Raw genomic sequence first — 20,612 nt, forward strand, 5'->3', positions numbered from 1 at the left:
TTCTTATTTAAGTAGTAAGTGCATGAAATAATAAACTACCTTTTTGTATATCTTCTTTTTGTAGGTCATTCATTAGGGCAAAGAAGTCAGTGACGTCTACTTGGCCACGCCCACCCAGTCACATGACTGCCAAGCCACGCCCACAAAACCGGTAGTAAAAAAAGTTGAATCCCACCACTGATCCATGGATCACTGCTTTCCCAGAAGAATGGCAGCATCACGATAGGGATCTGACAGGGGCAGAACATGCCACCGATCATATGCATCGGGGGCATCTTCCTCTGTAATGGCCTGCCCTCTGGCTCCCATAGCATCCCATACCTGTCACCAGTATGATGTACTGTCCTGCCCTACATCCCCCAAGGCAATCAGTCTCCCGACCCCCCCGACCCCCTTCCTCGAACAGCAAAAGGCTGTGCCGTCCCCCTCTAGCCAGTCCCATTCATCGTCTCGCACATCCTGGGGTGATCAATAAGGAAGCCCCCATGGCACTATAGCTCAAGCTCTCAGTGCCAGGGGCTCCCCCGTCTCCAACCCCCTTCAGAAGCACACTATCCTCCCTCCCAGATCAGTCACTCTCGCTGGCTAGTCAGGAAGAAAGGCCCACTCAATCAAAACCCTCCATCCGGCTCTCACTCTGGGTGGGGGCTACAAACCACTCCACACAGACACTAGCTGCTCCCAGGTTCTCACCCTAGGAACAGACTCTCATGGACTTTGGTCCTTAATCCACCCTGTTATGTAGTCCCCAACTGTTGTGCCCACCGTCAGTCGGATGGCCACAATCCTCCCCGAGTCTTTCCAAACCTTTGCAAGATGCTATTTTTTCCTGAGATAACTGTTAAAATAATGCATTTATTATTGTTCTGTTCATGCATTATATACTTGTTTATCTATTTTAATATATTTGCAATAAAAACAGAGGAAAAGAAGAGTGTATTGGAACAGGAATATATTTGCAGCATTTGGAACTTTATAGGTAAATATCTACACTATTGCCTTAATAGCAAAATTACAGAATCTGAAACCAAGATGTTTAGTAAAAGGAACAGATGAATCTGTCAAAGAAAAAACTTTTAAATATATCTTTTAAATATATAAATATGGAGACAGAAAATGAAATGTGCTGGGCAGCTTACATTGCTGATTTGATCTTGAGTTTTCTTGATTCGCTGTAATTCAGGTGTATCGGCCACCACACTAAAGCCCTTCCCTTTATTCTTTTCAAATTCCTCCTTATAGCGGACCTGTGTATGAAAATGAAGAAACAGACATTATTTACACTACATCAGCATGTATGAATCCTAATCTACAACCTCACCTCAACATTAAAAATGATTACTATTGTGGGACTGAAGTTGCCATTAGAAGCACTTGTTGAAACAATGTGCAATGGCTAATACTTGGCCAAAAAAGGTCTAAATATTATGAGAAAAGTCCTACTTTGTATTAATGGTTTTATATCTTATAAAATATATAAAGTGCTGTCCCCATGCCTGCAGGCTGTTAGGAAGTGGATGGGGAAGAACAGGCTTAGGTTCAGTCCCAGCAAGTCAGTGGCTGTGGGTTCAGAAACCATCCAATTCAGAGATGCAGCTTTTTAAAAATGATCTTAGAATCATAGTTCCTGCTTGATGTAAATTGTGTAAAAGAACGCAATCTTACATTCAAACTGTCATGCTTGCAAAATCATAAAAAACCCTAAAACAATAGAGTTAAATTGCTAAATTTTTAAAAGTTAATATGCCCTGAACTGAGCAAAATTCCTGATGAAAATAAAAATGCAGGTTGCCCTCAACTTATGACCATTCTTTCAGCAACTGTTCAATGTTACAGCGGTGCCGAACGAAGGGACTTACAACCTGTCGTTGAAGTTACAACAGTTGCAGTGCTCCCACAGCCACATGATCAAAATTTGGGCGCTTGGCAGCCCACCTGTACTTATGATTGCAGGGATGCCTCAACTCCCCCACTTATCTATTTACTCCCCATCTCTGCTCTTTTGGCCCCCTGCATTCCACGGCCCCTGTCGTCATAGGTGGCCTTCACTTCTTCTTTCTTCTGCTGCTGACCAAGCATGTTTGGCCTGGCCATTTGTGAGGTAGCTACTGGCCACACAAGGTTTAAGTGATTACAGATAATCTGGTGTATTTCATGAAGCAGAAGGTCATTGACAAAAGCTTGAAGGCCATTGGAGGAGATTCTACAAATGTTAATACTGGTTGTGAAGGTGGTGCCATGCACTGGATAGAGGTCAAGCCAGAGCATCCACTCTGCTGGAGCTGATTGACTGGTCTGAAGGTGTATGAGCCACCTTTTACGTGCAAACTGACTACAGCAGAAATAAAGAAGTTTATTGACGAACCAATGCAAGTACCACAGTGGCCCTGTCATGCCCAATCAATAGAGAGATGTGTAAAACAGGTCACAGAGGCAGTAAGCAGAATGTATACACATGAGAAATGTGAGGGTTATATCAGAGGCCCAGAAGCAAGTCGGCAGATGATGTCAAAGAATGAATCAAAACAAGAGTTGATGAAACTTGCTTAAACATTTTTGTAACTCAGATAATTGCTTTCTGATGTTAGTTTATGATTGCATGGATTATTTTTTGGTTAGTTAGATCAGATTCATGCAGAAAAAAACCTTTAATTTTTGTAGAACAAGGTGTAATTTTGAGAAGATAAAGTTAACAGTATTTGTGCGGTATATGATCAGACGTGGATTCACCATACCAAGTTAAACATTGTGCAATTGCAAAAACAACAGCAGATTTGAATTCTTGGTGTAAAAACACATATTTTTAGAACCCCTCACTGAAAAAAATTGCAAAAATTAATTTTCACCCCATTAAATGACATGCCCTACAGCTGGGCCTGACTGGTGAGGCTGAGGCAGCTTAGGGGCTTCTTGCAGTGCCAGGGCCACAGTGCACCAAGAAACCCCTGAGCTGCAGCATGGCAAGCAGCCCCAGAGCCATGTGGTTCTGGGGCTGCTTGCCACCCCATAAGGCATGGTTGCAGGGCAGCCAGAAGGGCAGACATGGTGGAATAGGCAGTTGGGGGGAGTTGAAGGGAAGGCAGTCCCTTACCTTGGAAGAACCAAGGCCCAGAGCTGGGATGGACACAGCCTGGAATTGCTTGGATTGGGGTGAGTCCTCAGCTAACAACCTGTGGAATTCACAATAGGGACTGCTGAGATTGCCATTGCTAAGTGATGCAGTTATGTGATGTCATGCTTTATGACCGCATTGCTTAGTGACAGAAATTTTGGTCCCAATTGTGGTCATTAGTTGAGGACTACCTTTAGTCTGCTATTACTTTCTTCCAGGATGCATTTTAAACTTCTCACTCTAGCCTACTGAAAGCTTCCCAGCCAAGTATGAACCATTCCAGACCCTGCTGAATATGTGAGCCCAGAAAAGTTCGGTCAAATGCTGCCATCTGCTGAAACATTTTAATTGTCAGCTCCGACACGCGACTGCGTGTCGGGGCTGTCATTCCGGCAGGCGCGGCGGTTCCGGCAGCACACCATGGCTCCCCGGCTCACCTCCCCGCCACCAGCCGCTCTGGGGGACGTTTCCGACTGCTGCTCATCAGCTGAGAGGCACGCTGCTCGTGGGAGACTCGGCTGGCGTCGGCGGCACGATTAGGCTGCAGGCGCCACCTGATGACATCATCAGGACTACGGTGGCCTCCTCAGGACATTTACAATGCCCGAGTACACTGGACAGACAGCAGATATGCTGAGCGCTTTTCGGCGGCTGTGGCGATGGCTGAGAGTTGCTAACTGGGCAGATGCTGTTGGCTGGGAAGCCTGGCTTCAAGCAGAGGTGTAGTTTGGGACGTAATGATTGCAATGCCTGGGGTGTGGCCAGCTGGTTGGGAGCGCACGGGGAAAACGCATAGTCATAGTGACTAATTGCAACATGGTTAATGAGTGGGGTGGGGCTGGATGAAAGGCACCTGGGTGGTAAAGCTTTATAAGGTGGTGGGGAGCATGGAGCAGTAGCTCCAACAAAATCTTCCTGTATTGTTTTATGGATGTTAGTTCATGCCGGTAAAGGATTCAAACCATCATTTGTGTGTGTGACGTTTTCTTTATACACCGGAACCTGACATTAATATGACAAATAGATACAAACTTGTATTCTGCTTGTAAATTAACATAGCTTAGTAAGAAGATTGGCATGTTAAGGCAATACATGGAAATACATTCACATAAAAGGATTTCAATCAGTTTCCCTTGGTCTTCAATGTGCCCATTTTGTTAAATGAACTACTTTCTTTCAACTAATTCATGTAGAAGAGAACTTTACAAACATATGCATTTTGAAACTTGATTTAACCCTGCAATTTGACAAATTAAAGAAACACTGAATTGTATTTGCAGAGATCAGAACAGTTAAAACCAAGGTTCTTGATATATATCACTTTCCTATACTCAGATACATTTATGTGTCTATGATCCAGTGGTGGGTTGCATGCACAGAAGCGTCACGTGTGTGTGCCCATGAGCAAACCAGTAGCAGCCGAAATTGAAACTTACTACTGCTATGATCCCCCTTACCTCTATGTCTCAATCCAACTCGCAGAGAAAGCTTATATAACATACACACACAAAGAATCACTGTATTCCCAGAAGCTGAATTTAAGACCCACTCAGTCAGTAACTAAACTAGAATGTTGTATATGCTTGTGAAAAGGGGAAATCACCAAATAAGCAAAATTTCCCATATTAGCACAACATATAAGATATACTAAAGTAAATAGTGGTTCAATTCTGGCGAGATGTAGATTTTACTGATGGCTTCTGTCTGCAATATCAGGAAAATCAAAACATACACACCTTAACGCTAACTTAAACATTATTTACCTAACAATATTCTCAGTGTACAGAAATTCTCAAGCAACTTTCTGATGGATAAAGAGAGATTTGCTGGTGCTCTCCATGGAGCCAGCAAGGGGTGGGGGGAGAAAGGCAGACAGCCTTGTTCTCGCAGACAGCAAAAAGACATTCACAGCTTCAAGCAGTTTTCTAAAACTTAACTGAAACTGACAAGAGTGCATGTCAATACAGAGGACCAATACCAGTTTGGGAGCAAGTTTATTGTAGTGGTTAAGGATCAGGTTAGAAACCGGAACACCATGAGTTCTACTTCCACCTTAGGCACGAAGCCAGTTGACTGACCTTAGGCCAGTCACTTTCACTCAGCCTTAGGAAGGAGGCAATGGGAAACCACTTCTGAACAACCTTGCCAAGAAAACTTCCGGACTTGTTCAGGCAGTCTCTAAGAATCTGGACATATTAGGATATCCACAGTCTGGAAGCAGAGCAAAAGCAGCTCCAGCAGAAACACTTCTCAATGTAAGATGTCAGAACAGTCTTGCATGTTTCCAAATATGCTAATTATTATAAGTTATGTTGCTCCCATAATAGGATAGGTAGAACAGGCAAAATTAAAACTTTGGATTGGTTTAAAAATATTGGAAGCTTTGTCATTTTACACAAGGGGCAGCAGTATGGTCATTCTACATAAGGGCAGCAGTATTTTCAGAAATATGCAAAACAAATGTTGCAAGCATTCATCATTTGTAAAATACAAAAGTTTTGCAATCATCTGTTATCAGTTCACAGTTATTTTATCCATTTTCCCTTATACTCCTGGAAGGATTTTCTTTTCAGTTCGACCTACTGAGGAATTCTAGGAAGTTGTAAAACTCACATGCTGTTGCACAAACCCATGTTGTCTTTCTATCAATAAATCTTTTGTTGCCATCAGCCTCAAGCACTCATACCTAAAAGAAGTTATCTTTCCTCCAGATACATCCACCTCTAAACAAATCTCACTGATATCTGATCTGTAAAGTCATCTGAGTTTCAACACATTTTAGTGGCAACTATTCCCAACTTCCTTGTAGAAAGAGATGCCTGGCACTCAGAAAAAATAGTCTGAAGATTTCAGGAGTGTGAAATTCAACACTTAGTACCTGTTTGCCAAAATAGAATTTAGTGCTAAGTGATTTCATCAACCCAGGGAAAGAAAACAGACACCTCTCTTAATCAAAGTATACCAAGGCCTTAAAGCCTAACAAGGGAAAGGATTAAAGTGATGTAGCCCTGTGTATATCTACTTTACCATACAAGACAAGCAAGTACTGCAATTCATTATGTGAGAAGATTTTAGGAAGACCACCACCACCGAATGGGAAGTTTAGGCACAGACCCTTGGCCGCGCCTCCTTTGCCCCCAGCCACCTGCCTCAGCCCATTTACAGCCAGCTTTCCTCCTCCACTGGCTCTCCCCCATCCATTCTCCATAGCCAATGGGCTCCCTGCCCTCCACCCCGGCCCTTCATCCCTGCCCATTCACCCAAACACCGTTTGACCCAGGCCTTTGGCTGCAAATAGCCCCAGTCAATCAGGTGGTAGGGAGAAGCAATGGTGCTGCAGGGGCAGCGTGCAATTGATGGGTGATTGCAGGGCTGTGGGGGGGGGGGGGGCAGCATACAATGCAAGATTTTTTTTAAAAGTACTGCGGCTGCTCTGCAAATTTTGGGGCCTTGCAGATCTGTCACCAGGAGCAGAGGGAGGGGGAGTGGCAGTGGGAGTAGCAGCCTGCGGGGCCACTGGGGGTGGCAGACAGGCGAGTGTGTGCTGGGGGGGACCAGGAAGGGAGGGAGGGAGGGATGCCTCAAGGGGGTTTCACAAAGAGAGTTTGACTCACAACTCAGTCAGCTCCAACGAAAGGGGAGGAGGAGCAAGGCAGGCACAGCTTCTGGTGTTGTGAGGGAGGGCGGCTGGGGGGGGGGGTGTTGCGCAAGGCCGGCGTGGCTTCTAGTGTTGGGGGGGCGCGTAGATGAGTGGCAAGGCCATTGCAGCTTCTGGCGTTGCGGGAGGGGCTGGGGGGGTCACACAGGTTCACCTGCATGACCCCCCCCACCCCCTGCAATTGTAGAAGCATTGCCACCCTTGCCGTTCACCTGCACAACCACCCCAGGTCCCCCTGCAATGCCATAATCCATGCCGGTCTTGCCGCTCACCTGTGTGACACCCCCAGCCCCCCTGCGACGACAGAAGCCGTGCCAGCCTTGCTCCTCCTCCCCTTTCGTTGGAGCTGAGTTGTGAGCCAAGCTGTCTCACAGACTCTTGCCTGTCTGTGCAAACCAGTGGCCCCGCAGGCTGCTACTCCCGCCGCCACACCCCCTCCCTCCAGTCCTGGTGACAGATCTGCAAGGCCCCAAAATGTGTGGAGCAGCCGCAGTACTTTTAAAAAAAATCTTGCATCGCACACTGCCCGCTCCCACAGCCCTGTGATCGCCCATCGCCAATCGCACGCTGCCCCCACAGCACCATTGCTTCTCCCTGCCACCCAATTGGCTGGGGGCTATTTGTCCCATGCAGCCAAAGGCCTGGGTCAAACGGTGTTTGGGAGAATGGGCAGGGATGAAGTGCCAGGGGCGGAGGGCCAGGGGTCCATTGGCCATGGAGAATGGCTGGGGGAGGGCCAGTGGAGGAGGAAAGCTGGCTGTAAATGGGCTGAGGCAGGTGGCTGGGGGCAAAGGAGGCACGGCCAAGGGTCTGTGCCTAAACGTCCCATTCGGTGGTGGTCTTCCTAAAATCTTCTCACATAATGAATTGCAGTACTTGCTTGGGGGGCCAGTGGAGGAGGAAAGCTGGCTGTAAATGGGCTGAGGCGGGTGGCTGGGCATGAAGGAGGCGCGGCCGAGGGCCTGTGCCTAAACGTCCTAAACCCCACCACCACCACTCCATGCCATCTTTACTATGTGCCAGGGCAGCCATTCAGCTACACTATGCATTGCTTAGGGATTGACAGGGTAGGATAAGAGGGAGAGTTACCATGAGGAATTGAAACTAAGCATCGCACTGTCCCATGAGAATCGCCGGCTGTTCCAAAGTCAAGCAAAGGAATGCAGCCAGCTGCAAAGACAGGGACTGTTACCCAATTTGTTAGCATCTAACTGGACACTTTTTGATAAAGGGGGTGTGGAAGGGAACTTTGGGCGCAAAAACCTCAGATCCAGCTTCGCTTCTTCTGTAACCACTTGGCTTTAGTAAAGTATACCTTTGGCTAACCATGGGCCTGAGAGTTGTCAGGGTTCCAAGTAACAGCCCATATGAAATCAAAACTCCAAGGCAGGGTTCCTCAAAGTACAGATTTATTAGGCATGTCATATTGGCACAGCTGGTGAAAATCCGACTCTGAAGTTCCCCGGGTTTTCCCCACCCAGTTCAAAATCCAAAATTTTTCCCCCCAATCACTCACAACCATCACATGTCCCAATCAGGTCTCTCTCCCCATCCATGATGCCTCCCATCTACGGCCCTCCAGGTGTTAGTGAGAGTGTCCTTGATTCCCAGAAGAAAGAATGTTATTTTGGCTACATAGTCCCCCCAGCTATCTCTACTCCCCCCTCCCAGCTTCAGCCAGCCTCGCTGTGGCAACCCTGAAGATGCTCAAAGGGTTGACAGGCTGCCCCTCCTCACACGAAAAGGACGTCCTGAAAAAGGAAAGACCATAGCATCGAAACCTGACACTAATCCCATTCAGCCTCCCTGACGTCCTCCAGGCAGCTCTTTAGGTTTCCCTGGATACTTATTGTAAAACTGCTCGACTAATCTGTCAGTTTTCACATCCCAACTCTTAACCCAGGTGGCCTCAGACAGGAGGACCAAGTACTGCAGTCGACCCTGATGCAGGTGCAAATCCAGAATATTTTTCACTTCATAGTGGGTCTCTCCCTGCACTGTCATAGACTTCGGGGCTGCCCAGTCAACCGGCCTTAGCTGAGAACCTACCGCAGGCTTTAACAAGCTGCTATGAAAAACCGGATGCACTTTCCCTAGCAAGCATGGGAGGTTAAGCTTGAATGGTTATGGGGTTTATTACTTTCAGAATTGGAGATGGCCCCCAAAACGTAGGTTCTAGCTTCCTACTTGGCAATTTCAACCTCAAGTACTTCATTGACTGTGGGAATGCGGTGGCCATAGTACATGTATAGACCAGTCTAACTGGTTGGACACATGTATGGAGCTTGGCACCGAAATAATCTGAGTAGAAAAAGCGGGTTCAGCTGGATACTCTCTAAAAGGCCCTATTTTGTTCTCTCTTTGTTCAGAACATAGACTGTATTTGAAAAGATAAGAGACATCTCTTTGCGGAACATTCCTGAGAAGTGAGGCAATGAGATAACAGGAGATGGGCCTCTCGTCTGGTAGTAACTGACACCAAATAGCCAGAGTTAAGTTTTGTTTTTACCTTAAGTATCGCTTTCCTAGAAATCACGTGATTTACTGTAATTGGTAAGAATGTGAAACTTATGGAGAATATATGGATGTTTTTCTATCTCTTGTATGTAATATGAGATGTGTAGCCATAATAACGCCTTCTGATGACGCTGTATTTGGATAACTAATAAAAGAGATGGTAGCCTTTTGTTCGCTGCTCCATCATCCCGAGAAGCACCTGCGTTTGTGTATTCTCTAATCTGGACCATTCATGATGAGCCCACCAAGTTGAGTCCAACATATGGTGACCCCGACGTGATTCATGGATTGAGCACGTCTCTTGGCACCCTCATACTCATTCGGCTGGAAAAAAAAGCCTCTGCAAACCAGGGCCGGTCGTCTGCAAACGAAGCACCCTCCCATAAATCGTGAGTATGAAGGCAGAATTCTCTAAGCCCCAGGTTACGTACCTCCCCGAACTTAGAGAATTGGCCAAGTCCTCAATTATTGTTTTAAAAAGATAACGGGAAAGTCCTGCCCGTGAAAAGAATTTGATTTACCTTCAAAAATACTTTTGGCAATCTGGAAAAGGGCTCTTTAAAAGTTAAAACGTGGCGACAGATGGGAACATGCCTCCACAAACCTCCCCAGCCCTGAAAAATTTTTTTTGCACTCTGGAGATTAGTTATAGAGTGTTTAATGATACATTAAAAAAAAAAAGCCTTCAGGACACTGTTAATAGTTCCTTTTCAGATTTTGTTGAGAGATTGCTCTCACGTTAAATCACCCACACAGACGCACGGCATGAAATTAAACATCAGCTCCTTTTGAAGGAGTCAGTTGCACCCCCACTAAGCAGAATTTAAAGAAACAGTTAGACAAAAAGAAGGGGGATGGAATATAGAATAAATTCTTGAATTGCTTTCAGTCTGTCTACCGGCTGCAACTTTGCACGTTTATTTGGCAGATATGATTAAAGTGTGTCAGGATCATCGTATAGATGACATTTAAATTGGAGCACAAAAAATACAACCTAATTGGCTTTTTGAAAATACAAAATGATTTATGTGTAAATGAATTGCACATTGCCCCAGAAAAAATACAGCTGTACGCTTCTTATCTGTATAGGGCATAAACTATGTGCAATCTCTTTCTGCTCCGGCTTTTAAAGTTACCCAAAGTTAAATTTGCAACAATTACTGGGTACTATTAATTGGGACTGCTCATATTTCTCTTTACCTATGCATTTACTTAGTCCATTATTTGAGTTATTGACTAAAAGAAAAAAGCCAGGAGATTTAATTCTGTTTTAGAACAGCAAAAAGTACATTGCTTTATTTGTCTCATTACCATCTAAAAATGTTTTACCTTTTATTTAAGCTATTGCTGAAATTATAACCTTGGGGCATACGCCAGACTGTCGAAGAAATGGAACTGATCTAATAAATATTATTCTTTCTATCTCAAAATCTGACTTTCACTTTTATCTTCAGAATAATTCATCTCTTCAGTGTGCTCTAACTGACTATGTAGGCTGTATTTCATATCATTTGCCTAAAGATCCTAGGTTTATTTGCTTTATGATTTTCTCCAGAGGAGCCATTGCTTACAAGGATACTCATGACGACATCTGGAAAGAATCTTACACTAATTGTCTGCGACTATTTTAGCTTTCACACTTTTTCTCAACAAGCTTTTAATCTGATCTATGACTCTCAGTATGTTTGACAGGCTGAAACAACTTGATTTCTGTTTAAAATATTTTGTTGATGTGCATCTATAATGATAGTGTGTGGAATTGATATGCTTGGCTGGCCAGCAAAAATTGACTGGGTTTGAACTTGAAACTGTGGAAAACCGGGCAATGGTTATGGGCCCATATCACTTTTTGTGATTATGACTGTTGCCTGAATTTTTGCACTGTTTTGGGAATAAACTAGTTCATTGAAATAATTTGAATGACTGATTCGCATGAAGGATGTATTATACAAAAGGTCTGATTGCAGTACAGATGTGAATGGGTGTGTATTGGATTGCATGAAATGTAATTTTGTGTATAAGCATTTTTTCCCCTTTCTCTGCCATCCAAGGAGGAGGGAGGCTTGTGTGTTTTAAAAATTTTTCCTTTCCCTCACCCCCTCCTTTTTTTCCCTGGGAGATGAGAGGCACGAAAGGGGGGGGGCTACTGTTTCTTTGTACTTTTAACCATTTTTTTTTTCTCTCAGAGAACCAGCCAGAGAGGGGCGGGGTATAGGGTGATATCTGATACCTGCCTTTGCAGAGCACTGAATGGCTCAGAATGCAATATCTTCTTTTTCCTTCTGGAAATTTTTGACGTTTCAAATACTTTCATACCCAATTCTATTTCAGAGTATTGACTCAAAGTACCTCATTTAGATTGTTTGTTTATTTTTGAAGCTGTTTTTCTTATTTTTATGTTTTTATGTCTACGTGCATTTTGCATACTTAACAGATGGCATGTTTGTTGTTTGTCTGTTGTTTATTTATTTGTTTGTTTGTTTGTCAACAGCATAAACTGCTGCCATTTTTAGGAATTATCACAGAGATGAGTTAGAAATTACAATATGTAGACAGAGAGATAAAATACATAGGACATTTAATTAATGAAAGAAGTAACACCTGAAGAGTTGAGGAAATTTTTAGGATTGACTGGATATTGTAGGCTGTGAATAGATAATTGTGCTATTTTGAATAAAGACTGGTATGCAAAGAACCCAGTGTTATAGGGAATGTAAGAGAGAGTTAGTGAAGGAAAGCAGAAAGTTGACTTTTGGAAGTATGCTTGTTTTTTATTTGAATCAAGCTCAGTTTACAAAGAGATTTAAAAGGACAATTAGATATTGATGCAGAGAAGGAGTTGAATTGTTTAAGAAAAAGTTGGTTTGCACAGACTTGGGCTGGCTTGGAAATCAGAATGGCAGTGGGAGAAGGACTTGAATGTTTAGTGTTATAAGGAGATTTATTTATTGGAAGGTTATAGATGTTGTGGGTAGCGGAGACAGAGATTGGAAGAGGGAAATGACAAAGCTGCAACTGCGCTCATGGTTATATCTTCCATCACACCATGGGACAGTCATGCCTATTTTCATCAAAATAAAAAGCATTAGCGAAACAATTTGGTCTCACGGCAGCTGAAGCGACTGCCATCATACAACAATGTCATACCTGTAGTCAACAAGCTCATTCTATCCCTATGGGTGTAAAACCCTAGAGGACTCAAAGCTTGTGAAAATTGGCAAATGTATGTGACTCAATACCTTTCCTTTGCCCCATGGAAATATTTGCATGTTTCCTTGGATACTTATTCAGGATTTATTATTGGCATTCCCAAAAAAGGGGGAAGCAACCAAACATGCAATAAATCATTGTATTCGGACTTCTGCATCGATGGGACGCCCAATTGAACTTAAAACTGACAATGGACCTGCGTATACCAGTACTGCCTTTGCAGACTTTTATAAGAAGTGGTCCATCACACACAAATTTGGCTTATAAAATTGAAAGAGGAAAAATGCCTCGGCCTCCCAGCCATGCAAAACAAACTCAATCTTTGTTTATATACTTTGAACTTCCTTAACCTGACTGGACAGCCTCCCACATCGGCTGCGACCCGTCATTTTTCTGCTTATCCATCAGCTGCCCTAAAACCAAAGGTCTATTTCCACCAACTACCTGATCCTGCATGGAGAGGGCCTGCTGACCTTATTACCTGGGGCCATGGGTATGCTGCTGTCCAGGACAATGATCGCATCATTTGGATCCCCAAAAGACACATAAGACCATTTCATTTACAACAAAAAGAAGGAGAAACCCCTGGTGCTGAGACGGCAACAGACTCTTAACGCAAGGTGGTGACCATCAGCTTTGCAGGACTACACCGGAAGCTAGTCCCCTGCGCACAGCGGAAGATTCATCAGGAGGAAACTTCACATTGTACATATACATTTTAACACTTTCTTACACATACTAATGTTAGTAGAATTGTTTTTCTGATTTTGCTAGTAATTTTGTTTCACACGTATAAGTGACTATGATTTGTTTATGGCCTTGGACATTGTTAGCTTTGGGACTCTCAAGTGACCATGTAAGAACGCTGCCGCCACAAACACATTGTCTATGTACAAGGTCCTTACTTTCTACCTAAATCTACTCCACCACCTAAGGTTCCCATATTGACATTTCCAGCTGAGCGGGGAGTGAATAAGAACAATGAGCCTCTGTAACAATTGCATAGAGGAGACTATATATCACGGATTCTGGAATTAAGTCACGATCTTGCATCTATTGCCCCTACATCTCATGATCCTTCATGTCAGCAGTCTCTATATTCAATCATCATGGGACAGTAATAAAAGACATTCAAATAGCTGCTAATCGGACAAACTCCACTACTCCTATTTCCTAAACCACACCCACCACTGACACTGGGTGGCTCATTAAAAACTCAGATATCCAGAGACATCTTGCCCAATCTCGGGTGGCAATAAACTATCGGGATTTTCATTTATTACATATGTTCAACGAGACTATCAAGATGCTGAAGCTGATGAACAAAGAACTGGCTGAAATCAGGGAGGTGGTCTTAGATATGTATCTGATTATCAGTATAACATCACTCACACCATAGAACATATGGAAAACTAGATCAAAAAATAATCCCTTATCATCCAATGGATCTGGCGCCATTGACATCTGGGCTGCTCTTTGGTCATGGCTCCCGGATGGTTCTTGGTTGAAATCAATTATGCCAATTATTGTATCTATAATTGTACTGCTTGTTTTGCTTTGTTGCTGCATCCAATGTCTCCCCTCCCTTCTGCAAATGTGCAAAGGTTTTATTCCCTCCAATAGGAAGGACGTCCTGATAAGTGAAACCAAAGCCCTTCTGGAACTGGAGGAACAAATCAGGTGTGGTCAGAGAAGGTGCTCGGGACTTGCAAGATAGGGCTTCCAAGATAACTCAGAGGTTACAAACTCCTGACATGTGGTTTTCTTGGGTGTCTGGATTCGGATGGATTTACAATTTGTGTGAGCGATTTGTGGAAATGTATAACTGGAATACAACTCAGAAACTTGATGGCCTACCTCGCTTGACATCTCCTGGCCATTTTTCCACTAACTTTGTTCACCATAATAAAAGGATGGGTGAGCTAAAAACATTTGCAGAAACCAGATGGCTGAAGAACATATTGTCTACTGTACTCATGATTATTGCTTTGCTTATTTCTGTATGTTGTAGTGTTCAATATATTCCTGCTTTGTTTGCTATGATGATAGACATGTTTCCCAGGCATAAAGAGAACATCATAATAACAACACAGCTGAGACCTGTTGCAAAAAACAAAAACAGAGGAAATGTGGGAATGCGGTGGCCATAGTACATGTATAGACCAGTCTAACTGGTTGGACACATGTATGGAGCTTGGCACCGAAATAATCTGAGTAGAAAAAGCGGGTTCAGCTGGATACTCTCTAAAAGGCCCTATTTTGTTCTCTCTTTGTTCAGAACATAGACTGTATTTGAAAAGATAAGAGACATCTCTTTGCGGAACATTCCTGAGAAGTGAGGCAATGAGATAACAGGAGATGGGCCTCTCGTCTGGTAGTAACTGACACCAAATAGCCAGAGTTAAGTTTTGTTTTTACCTTAAGTATCGCTTTCCTAGAAATCACGTGATTTACTGTAATTGGTAAGAATGTGAAACTTATGGAGAATATATGGATGTTTTTCTATCTCTTGTATGTAATATGAGATGTGTAGCCATAATAACGCCTTCTGATGACGCTGTATTTGGATAACTAATAAAAGAGATGGTAGCCTTTTGTTCGCTGCTCCATCATCCCGAGAAGCACCTGCGTTTGTGTATTCTCTAATCTGGACCATTCATGATGAGCCCGCCAAGTTGATTCCAACAATTGACAGATACACTTTGTCACCAACTTGGAAAGGAGGTTAGGGGGAGCGGCGCTTGTCAGCTTGTGCTTTGTAGGTTCTCGCTGCCTCCACCAGGGCTCGCTTGGTATTTTCCCATCCCTGTTTCAGGGAATCCATCCAGTCATTTAGGGACATGGATGATGGTGGCTCTGTGGGTAGCTCCAGCATGGGGACGAACTCCGTGCCACTGGTGATCTGGAATGGGGTCAGGCTGGTGCTGCTATGCACCACATTATTGTAAGCCACCTCTGAGAAAAGCAGCAAGTCTGCCCAGTTGGACTGCTGATAGTCCACATAGCACCTCAAGTATTGCTCCATCATGGCGTTTGCTCATTGTCACTGCGTTAAGTGTTTGCCAGCTGAGCTTCCATTCTGAGCAGTACGGTAGTCTGCCAGAGGACTTATCTGTAGCAAACTGAGATAAGACTGGTCTTGTGAGACATTGGACTACTGCGCATGTCTACATTCTTTCTTTTCTAACTTCCTGATTTTTCCTTTGTCCGTCTGTGTGTTAAGACTGCCGGTAAGATGTAGTTAGCTAGTTTTGTACTTTTATAATAAAATGTTTCTTAGAATATATACTTCGGGTTTTCTTTCTTTGAGAGTATACACCATGGAAAACAAGATCCATTCACCTCTAATTAATTACAGTTTCCCCGGGGGGGGGGGGACGAGGCTGATTCACGCTTCAACAGTTCCGCCGCCCCATTTGTGCTCAGATGAAAAGCCAAGCTGAGGCCCTGGGTGGATCCTATGGCTCTCAGGAACTCCCTCCAAAATTTTGCTGTGAATTGGACCCCCATATCGGAGATAATCCTATGGGGGATGCCATACAGCCGATAAATTTGCTTTATAAACATCCTGGCCAACTTCCTGGCAGAGGGTAGCCCCTTGCAGGCAGTGAAATGGGCTTGCTTCGAGAATAAGTCAATCACGGTCCAAATGACCGTGTTCCCACCACTCTCTGGGAGCTTGACTATAAAATCCATGGCAATCTCCTCCCACGGAAGACTTGGTTCTGCAACTTGTTGAAAGAGACCAGGGGGTCTTCCTGGTCTCTTTTTCATGGCCGTGCAGGTGGCACAACTTTTTACATAGTTCTCCATGTCCTTCTTCATCTTTGGCCACCAGAATTGCCGTCTGGCTAGGTGCAAAGTTTTTAGATCCTTAAGTTACCTTTGTTAAAATCTCCTAAAATAATGGGCAGTGAATCTGGATATTTGGCTTCAGCCTTCATAATCTGGTCTGCTAGAGTTCATAATGCCTTGTTTACACAAGCTTGTGGAGGAACATACACAGCAATTAGGAGAAATGAGGAGAACTCACGTGGAGAGTAAAATGGTTTACAGTTGATAAGTAAAGCCTGTTTTCATCACAGAATTTATATATTATAGTTATATCCTGAGACCAGCTGTTGTTGATATATAAACATAAGCCTCCTCCCTTTCTTTTTACCTGATGATTCTGCAATTCTGTCTTCTCTTTGTATCTGAAACCCTGGTATATGCATGCTGTTGTCATCAATTTCCTCATTTAGCCAGGTTTCAGTGAAGCAGAGAGCTGCTGAGTTGTAAAAATCAGAATTGCACCTATTTAAAAGGAGTATTTCATCCATTTTATTAGTAAGTGAACGTAAATTGGTCAGAGAGATTGAAGGGAGAGGGTTTCCACCCCCCCCCCCATTCCTTAGTCTATTCAAAATTCCCGCTCTTTTACCTCGTCTCCGTCTCTGCCGTCTCCTCCGTTTGTTTTTGGTAATCCATTGCTCCTTCCTGTGAATTTGCTTCTTCCTGTGTTAGAATCTCTTCTGTGTTTGTAAAGACGGGGATGTGGGGGGGGGGGGTGAGGTTACAGAAAGCTGCTCCTTAAAGAAACATTGCTTAATTCTTAGCAGATGGTCTTGTGAGTATGAAATCCGTAGTGAATCGCAGAGAATAATAAAAAATAAAGAAACTATTAGAGAGCATTTCACTGAGGCAGCTGTTGGCAGCGCCATCTTGGATATCAGCCAAGGATATTAGGATATCATTATTAAATACAGATTACAAAATATCTGCATCAATAATGGCAGAGAGATTAAAAAGATTTCTAAACGAATTTATTCACTCATATCAAAATGGATTCCTACCAAAAAGACGAATTAAAAATAATGTAAGATTCATCCTAGACACGTTGGAATATTATGAAGCACGCTTGGGAAAGCAAATGGCGCTGATTTTCTTAGATGCACAGAAAGCCTTTGACAATGTAAATTGACAATTTATGATGCAACAGAATATATGGACTTTGGTGAGAAATTTATAAATATGATTAAGACAATATATTATAAGCAAATAGCAAAAGTAATAGTTAATGGGGATTACACGGAGAACTTTAATATAAAAAAAGGCACTAGACAGGGATGTCCTCTCTCCCCATTACTATTTATATTAACATTGGAAGTGCTAAACAGAAATATTAGACAAGATTTAGAAATAAAAGGTATGGAAATAAAACAGGAAAAATATAAATTACAAGCATTTGCAGATGATTTAGTATTTATTTTAGAAGAACCACTCGTAACTGGCCCTAAGTTAATGGGAAGAATAGAAGAATATGGACAAATCAAATCAAACCTTTATTGTCAATGCACAACATGTATACAATGAGATTGAATGAGCCTCCCTTGATGCAGACCCCCCGAAACATAGAATACATCTCAATAACTCAATAAATAAAAGAAAAAGAAATCCCTAAACCCAAATCAGTAATAACTAGCACACATTCCCATATACATATATGTATATAACATTATATTATATTATACCGGAATGAACATGTTTCATGTTGTGCTGGCCCTGCAAGTCTATCATATTAAACCTAATTGTGGTGTTATGTTGCGTTCAGAAGTCTGATGGCCCATGGATAAAAGCTATTTTTCAGCCTATTTTACCATACCGTAACACAATATGTGAGGACACTTTCTATCGTAGACCGGTAGAAGAAAGTAATCAGTTGTTCCACCTGATTTTTCCAAAAGACCCTAAGGAAATAGAGTCTCTGTTGAGCCTGTCGAGATCCCCTCGACACCCTGACTTACGGTGAATCCTGGTGCTATGAAACCTTCAGCAGCAAGCGGCTTGTGGGGGTTGGTTGGCTTATTGGGTGGGATCTCACGTTTACACAGGTGGTGGGGGTGAGTAGTATAATTGCAGGCAGTTGGTCACGCTGCGGTCGGGACAGGCTTTGTATTCCTGATGCCCTCCGCCCACCGCTGAGAAGGAGGAGGATGCAGCTCATGCATGCGTTGTGGATGCCAGACCTGGAAGGGCGTAGTAACAAGCCGCAAGAGCGGGCGCGATCTTTAAAAGGCGTTGGGAGGCAGCCTCTCCCAACGCCGACTTTGTGTATTTTCACATCAACTTCACTTGTTGTTAGTGGAGCTGTTCAGGTGGAATAAAAGATTACAGCAACTGAAACCTGTTGGCAGCGTTCTTCTTCCCACTCTGACTTAGACACGCAATGCAAGTTTGACAGAAAGTCGGCGTTTTCCTTTCTTTTCTGGTTTGACTGGCCGGCGACGTGTGTATAATGGCTGAAGGCACGACGGGCTAGAGGAGGTGGCAGAGGATGTCGCAGGGGAGGCTTTGCCGGTTGTCCAAGCTTCGGGAGAGGCGGAGCTGCCGGTGGTACGCCCCAAAGAAAGAACACCCCAGTTACAGGAGGGCGTTTCTGCAGATATGGAGGCGGCTGGTTCCCTTGGAACAAAACCCGCAACGGGTGAGTGGTGGCAGAGTCCCACTATAGCCGGGCCCAAACAACTTACACCCCAGGGGGGGAGCCATCCTTCCAGGGGTGGAGAGAGCGACGGTGGATTGAAGACGAAGAGTGTGACTGGAGTTATTCCATGGGGTTGGGGACCTCCACATTGGACATTTTACGTGAAAAGTTCGGAGAGGCCAGTTTCAGGGACGCTCCTTCATGGCAGCCATGGGTACCAGGACAGGACGCTTGGCAAGGACAAGGGGAAACCCGAAGCAGTACTGAAACCCGTTTTCTTTTGGCGAGCCCGAAGCTACGTATTGAGAAGGGGGTGTATAGACCTGGAAGGAAAGACCCTCCACCTTCTGGCTCTACCACATCAGTACCAGGAGAGGGCTTGCGTGGAGTGGATCGGGCAGCCCCACGCCGGCAGAGCCCCCAGCTGATGGGCCAGACGGGACAGCGTGGACATACTGGTCAGCAGAGAGGGGGGGTTGGAGTGGGCCAGGATGCTTGGATGCCAGGGCCGGTCCCTATGTGGGTGCCTGGTATGGGCCAGCCACAACAACAACTCTGCCCCCCACATACAAGCCACTTTTGATGGCAGTGCAGATAGGGTGTCATTATTCCTGAGCCAGATATTGAGCTACATGGATCTCTACAGTCACCCCGACCTGTCGCAATGGGCCATGGTGGTGGCTATCACCACTGTCCTAACGGGGGAGGCAGCCGATTGGGTCGCTGACCTACATAGCGACCACGCGAAGGAATTGGCAAATGTAGGATTGTTTTTGGAAGCATTACGCTGTCGGTTCGAGGACCAGTCGAGAACTCAGCTGCTGGAGGGTGAACTGGTGGCCTTAAAACAGGGAGGGCGACCTGCTAGACAGTACGTTAAGGAATTCCATACTGTGGCCGGTCGCCTATGGGCCTGGCCTGAACGTCTTCTAGTGCACCAGTTCCGGTTGGGGCTTGATAGAGAATTAAGACAAGCCTGTGTTTATCGAGGGCTACCGCCGAAGTTGTCAGAATGGTTCAGTGCAGCGGTGGACCTAGACGTTGGCCTGCGGGAATTCCGCACACGGGGAGTAGCCGGTCCTCCTCTCCCTCCTCGGCGTACTCCAGAAGCAAGACCTGGTTCTCGGGGGGGTGAGCTCGTCCCCGCCTCGCTCCATTGTACCTGTTGGGAGGGGGATGATTCGCTGTTTCCGGTGCAGTCAGTCGGGTCACCGAGCAGCCGACTGCCCCATGCCGCCTGTACCTCCTCCCACCTCCCGGGCTCCACCGTCGGCCAGCAGGGGACGTGAGAGAGCCCGTTCCTCGTCGGAGTGGTCCAGAGCAACTACACCAATGGTGTCTCGTAGTCCTTGAGCGGAGTCGGAGAACCCTCTCGTCCAGGGGAGTGGTCCGGTGGCTTCGGATAGCAGTGACGATGATGCCCCAGTAGACCCTATGGTGAGTGACCCGGTACGCCCGTTCATTATCCCAGTTGTCCTAAGACACCCTCAAACCTCAAAAGCGGTCCAACAGAACGCTCTGATAGATTCAGGTTGTACCCGGTGTCTTATCCGGAAGTCAGTGGCCATGGCTTTGGGGTTACGCACATTAAAGTTACAAGCCTCTATTAGATTTGAACAGATGGACGGTTCCCTATTGGGTGGTAAGCC

At 44.7% G+C, this 20,612-nt stretch overlaps 1 protein-coding gene across 1 annotated transcript in view; it reads right to left on the reverse strand.

Moving 5' to 3' along the window:
• The window catches only part of LASP1 (LIM and SH3 protein 1), a 375,357-nt gene that overhangs the window by 77,662 nt on the left and 277,083 nt on the right, over positions 1-20,612 (reverse strand). The window contains exon 4 of the mRNA XM_070944361.1: positions 1,140-1,247. Within this exon, the coding sequence (XP_070800462.1) occupies positions 1,140-1,247 (108 nt within the window). The remainder of the gene's footprint in view (positions 1-1,139; positions 1,248-20,612) is intronic.

The sequence above is a fragment of the Pituophis catenifer genome, unplaced genomic scaffold (assembly GCF_029215685.1).
Source record: "Pituophis catenifer annectens isolate HBS135680 unplaced genomic scaffold, rPitCat1.0.hap2 SCAF_5, whole genome shotgun sequence".
NCBI classification, from domain to species: domain Eukaryota; kingdom Metazoa; phylum Chordata; class Lepidosauria; order Squamata; family Colubridae; genus Pituophis; species Pituophis catenifer.